General features: G+C 37.3%; 1 protein-coding gene across 3 annotated transcripts; it reads left to right on the forward strand.

Annotated features, from left to right (window-relative positions):
• The first annotated feature begins 586 nt into the window (after nt 1-586).
• On the forward strand, nt 587-4,364 carry LOC113310136 (serine/arginine-rich SC35-like splicing factor SCL33). 3 transcript variants are annotated; one of them, XM_026558719.1, is made up of 6 exons: nt 587-686; nt 1,209-1,378; nt 2,247-2,324; nt 2,951-3,115; nt 3,709-3,849; nt 3,930-4,364. In XM_026558719.1, exons 2-6 carry the CDS (start codon nt 1,227-1,229, stop codon nt 4,078-4,080), a joined length of 687 nt encoding a protein of 228 aa, XP_026414504.1. In that variant the 5' UTR covers nt 587-686; nt 1,209-1,226; the 3' UTR covers nt 4,081-4,364. The 3 variants fall into 3 exon arrangements, with proteins under 3 accessions (XP_026414504.1, XP_026414505.1, XP_026414503.1); XM_026558720.1 differs by lacking the exon at nt 587-686 and adding an exon at nt 691-785; XM_026558718.1 differs by lacking the exon at nt 587-686 and having other exon boundaries at nt 693-1,378.
• Nucleotides 4,365-4,865: the final 501 nt, after the last annotated feature.

Below are 4,865 nucleotides of genomic sequence, written 5' to 3' on the forward strand. Positions count from 1 at the left end.
TCAAACGGGCGCTTAAAGGAAAGCCGCACGGTTATACTACAAAAGCCAATGGCTAAATTTCCAATGACTCGATTTTCTATCTCGACCTCTAAATTCCATTCTTCCCATCTCCAAAATCACAACTTCTTCTTTTTCTTCTTCTTTTTTTCTAAAACTCTTAATCTCTCTCACTCTCCAGAAATGTCTGTTAGAAATCGTGGTCCGAAGTTTATTGAAGAAGAGGATATAACTACCCGTTGGCGTTTTTGCTACAAAGGCCAGCGTTCTAAGTTCAATCGTCGCGTTTGTGCTTTAAGCGCTGTCACTTGCTCTTCCAACGCCGGCGCTGTTTTAGAACGCTAGCGTGTCGTAAGCTCTAGCGCTTAATGATCAACCGCCCAACGCTTTACCATAGTGGGAAAACTTGTTTGGCCATCCACCTATCTCAACAAAAGTTTTCATCGGAACATTACCATAGGAATCACCCTTATCGCCTTGAATGTAAAACAAAACCCACCAAACACCGTTAGGATCTGCCCAAAATTTAACATGGGTTTCCTTCACCCAATTTAACGAGGCTACACAAAGATGATTACGTGTCGAATATTTAGGCGTTGGGAAGTTTCTGGAAGAGAGGATTGCGTTTTAATAAGGAGGAAAGAAACATAAGACGACAGAAATTTTATCCAAAGCGAAACATCATCGAGGTAATTCAGAGCTCAATGTTTTCAAATTCACAAGATTAGGGTGTTATCGTCGATTTCGATGCATTATATCTTATTTTGATCTCCGTTTTACCATCAGAGGTTGTATGTTCTTTTTGGATATGTAATTTTGATTTGATCGTGTTGAGTGATCGTTGGATTTATGTTTCGTAATTGATTTACATGGGAATAACTTATTTTCTATATCATCAAGGAGCTATATTGTACATGCAAATCTTTTTATACTTGTTTAGTGTGATTCTATTTGGGTATTCAATTAAATTAATTAAAATTAACAACTAAAAAATAAAAATTGTACTGTTTTAAATTATTAGATATATTTGCGCAGATTATCCCTTTGAATTTCAATGTTTTGCGCTTGATATTGTATCTTTGAAGGATGGAAGAACCAAAGTAATTTTTTTAAAGCATAAATAAATTATTGATGATAGCGTAAGTAAGTTTAAGTTTATTGGTTTTGTGTACTTGATAATTTTGCCTTGGTGTTCTGTTATTTGGAAATAGGTTGCACTGTGTATACAAATGAGGGGTAGAAGCTACAGTTACAGTCCCTCACCTCCAAGGGGAGGTTATGGTAGGAGAGTTCGAAGCCCTAGCCCTAGAGGTCGTTATGCAGCTCGTAGTAGAGATCTTCCTACCAGTCTTTTAGTTCGCAATTTGCGACGGGATTGTAAGTAAGATGTTCAACTGCTGTCTGTTATTGGCGTCTGTTATTTTAATTTACGTTTATTTATATATATGTGATAGCACAAAAGCTTTGAATCTTGATCAAGCGAGGTAACTGGTAAAGTTCTTTTGACATGTTTACAAGTTTTACTCTGATACTTGGATAGGAGGCAGATACAAATTCTTCATCTCTTTGTACTAAATAAAGTTTAATGTCATAAGTTCTTGCACAAGCATCTTGTTTACTGCAATTCCATTAGGAGTTAAATCATTGTATTAATATTTTGTTTGAAGGATTGGACTTAAAAAGATTAATTTTATTACATTAGATTCTTATCGTAATCTATGCTCTCTCATTTTCAATTTACAATATTGAGCATGCCATAGTCAGCGGCTAATTTAAATGCTCCCTATGTTGTAAAATTACTCTAGTTTAATTTGGTATAGTACCACATGTTCTAGGAATAGCTAGGTATGGAGGACACTCCTCAGGAACAGCCGTACTGTATGAAGATTGAGTGTGGGCTTGGTAATTTATAAGGTCTGATTGAAACCTAATTCAATTGTGGGAATATCGTGGCACATTGAGTATACATATTATTAATTCTCTGGTCAATGGCGCAACCCTCTTTCTGAGTGCAATTTGTTTTTATAAGGCCCTGGAAGTTTTAGGTTTAAGGAATGCATCTGATTCCTGGATTTCTTTCTTTCTCATTTCTTTGTTGAACTTTTCTATCCTACTAGTGTGAAATGGATCGGACATTTTATGTTATGGCACACGGGTAGTGGATTGTGTGTAATAATCCCCCCAATAGAATGTTAATTACTTAATAATTTCATTCCACTAACTTTATAGTTCGGTTTATCTGGATGCAGACCGGAAGACCTCCGTAGGCCATTTGGTCAATTTGGTCCTCTTAAGGACATTTATCTGCCACGAGATCACTACTCAGGGTAAGCGGATCTCTGCTATATTTAATTTTTCGGAGTTATTGAACTACAAAGAGGACAGCAATCTAATTTTACTTTTTATACTTAGTTAAGTACCTTAATTGTTAACCAAGTGTAGTAATGACATTTAGTAACAATGCCTGTGACTGGATGTTAAAAAGGAAAAATATAGGAGGGGCTGAATCTCTCTGATTCAATATTAGCTCCGTTTTTCTCCCCGTTCTTTCCTTTAGCATCCACTATTTCTTTGCTTTTCTAAAGTTGTTACTAAGAATTTAGCAGTGGATCTAATAAGGTTATGAAGATATCAAGTAATAAGAGTTCTGTTGAAGATGATGTTAATGTGTGTGAGGATGGGAAGAAAAAGAGATTTTGTTACATTTGAAGAATGTTAAAAGTCTTGAAGAACTTCAAGTCATCTTTATACTAGACACATGCAAGGTCAGCAGCCAAAGTGCTACCTTTACTTGAATTTTATAAAGTACTGAAAATTTCTGTACTTATCATGCTTGTCATGGATATTATCTCAACAGCTGGCACAAATATTTGGTGTACCAGAACACTCCCGAATTATTCACAGGCTGCTTGTTTCCCTTCCTTTTTTTGACAGTTTAAGTCTTGTTTTTCAGGGATCCACGTGGCTTTGGTTTTGTCCAGTATATAGATCCTGCTGATGCTGCTGAAGCCAAATATCAGATGGACGGTCAAATTCTTCATGGGCGAGAGCTGACAGTTGTATTTGCTGAGGAGAACAGGAAGAAGCCGTCTGACATGAGGGCAAGAGAGCGAGTGAGGTAATATCGGCTTTTATAGTCACAGTACATTTTTATAGAGTTGGTTGCTATGTAGTATCGAGGACATGAAATTGGTTTAGCTTATAAGGAGTTGTCAAAAACTATCTGCTTTACTGAAATTTGAATTATTGAGGTAAGGAAGATTAAAAGATTGGACTTTTTGGAAGTCTTGAAAGGACAAAAGATTTTGGAGAGTTAGAAATTGAAAGTTTAGAATTTTGGAAGGACTGTTTATAGACTCCGATTTTGGGACTTGCTCCCAACGTTCAGAGCAGCCATTTCCTGGTATTGGTTCTAGCTTGTGGTGGAATCCTGGCTGGATTTTGGTATAGATACTATTTCAGCAGATTCTTACATATAAGGTGCAGCCCCAGGCTAGAGAAACATCAATTCCGTGATTCTGCTATCCTTTAGTTCTTATTTGGATTTATCTGTAGTGATTATATCGTTGTTTATTGGATTGTGGATCTGTCTTTGGGATCAAGATCGAGATGTGTTCTAGGTTTGGTATTATATATGTAACTCAAGAGATGCATGCATTAGGAAATGTAACATTTAAATTCTTATAATTTGTTGATGATCTTTTTTTTCAGGGGTCGGTCATATGATAGGCGGCGATCCCCTGCTCGGCACTCACACTCCCCACGTTATTCTCGGTCGCCACGCCAGGAACGATATCGGTCTAGGAGCCCAGGTTATTACCCCTGCTCTCCAAGGCCAGGGCGTTACTCAAGGTAAAAACTATGCTTTTGTTGTGTTTACCTGACAAGAAATGCATTGTGACACATGTAACCCTAACCTCTTACCTGAACAGGTCATATTCACCTGATGAGAGAAGGTACAGACGAGAGTCATCCTACTCTCGTTCACCTCATGAAAGAGGGCCAGTTGGTCGAAGTAGGAGTCGAACGCCTGAAAACTATGCAAGGGCACACAGAGAAAGATCATTGTCACTTAGCCAGTAAAGTGGAGTGTTGCATGCTCTTGAAGTTTTAGGTGTGAATGGTCCTTTGTGACACAAGTTTGTTGATCATTTCGCAGTAGTCTATGCAGAGGTGTTATAGGCTTGGTCATTGTCTAGAGCCTCAAATTGTGGGGCCCAAATTTTTAAGTTTCCATGAATGCACCCAACTGATGTTCTATAGTTTGACGTTTGGGCCACTACAATGTCAAAACTGATAAAAACTAAATTAGATGCTAGGAGTAATAATCGACATAAGTTGAGTTATCGTGTTCTTTTTTTCCTCCATTCTCCTTGCACTGACAAGAGTATCTACACCTTCTATACATACTAGAGGGACAAGAACAAAAGAGACCATTGTGACTTGGTGTATTTGGTCAGAAAGATGCGAGGAGTGTTTCATCTCCAGAAAAAATCACACAGATGCCGGAAGTTCATATATGAGCACTGGGAGCTATTCCCCTTAAAAAATGTGAACCACTTGGTGTGTCGCCTACCTTGGGTTTGTATCTTTTTAAATATCACGCGCAATTGGGGATACTAAAACTAATCGGGGATATAAATTACTAACCCCATCCAATAGTGTATGTCAAGGAGCGTTTTTTTGAAGCGAAAAAAAATTAAAATATCCAAATTAAAATATCCTTTAGATTAATACCCTTCCATCTAAATTTAAAACTAAAAATCAAAATCAAACCTCGACAAATTACATTGAATTGTTATTGAGCAAGAAGAAGAAGAAATAGCTTCGTTGAGAAGGTATGTGATACCCAATCTTATTGGACGACG

Source organism: Papaver somniferum, chromosome 9 (assembly GCF_003573695.1).
Source record: "Papaver somniferum cultivar HN1 chromosome 9, ASM357369v1, whole genome shotgun sequence".
NCBI lineage: Eukaryota > Viridiplantae > Streptophyta > Magnoliopsida > Ranunculales > Papaveraceae > Papaver > Papaver somniferum.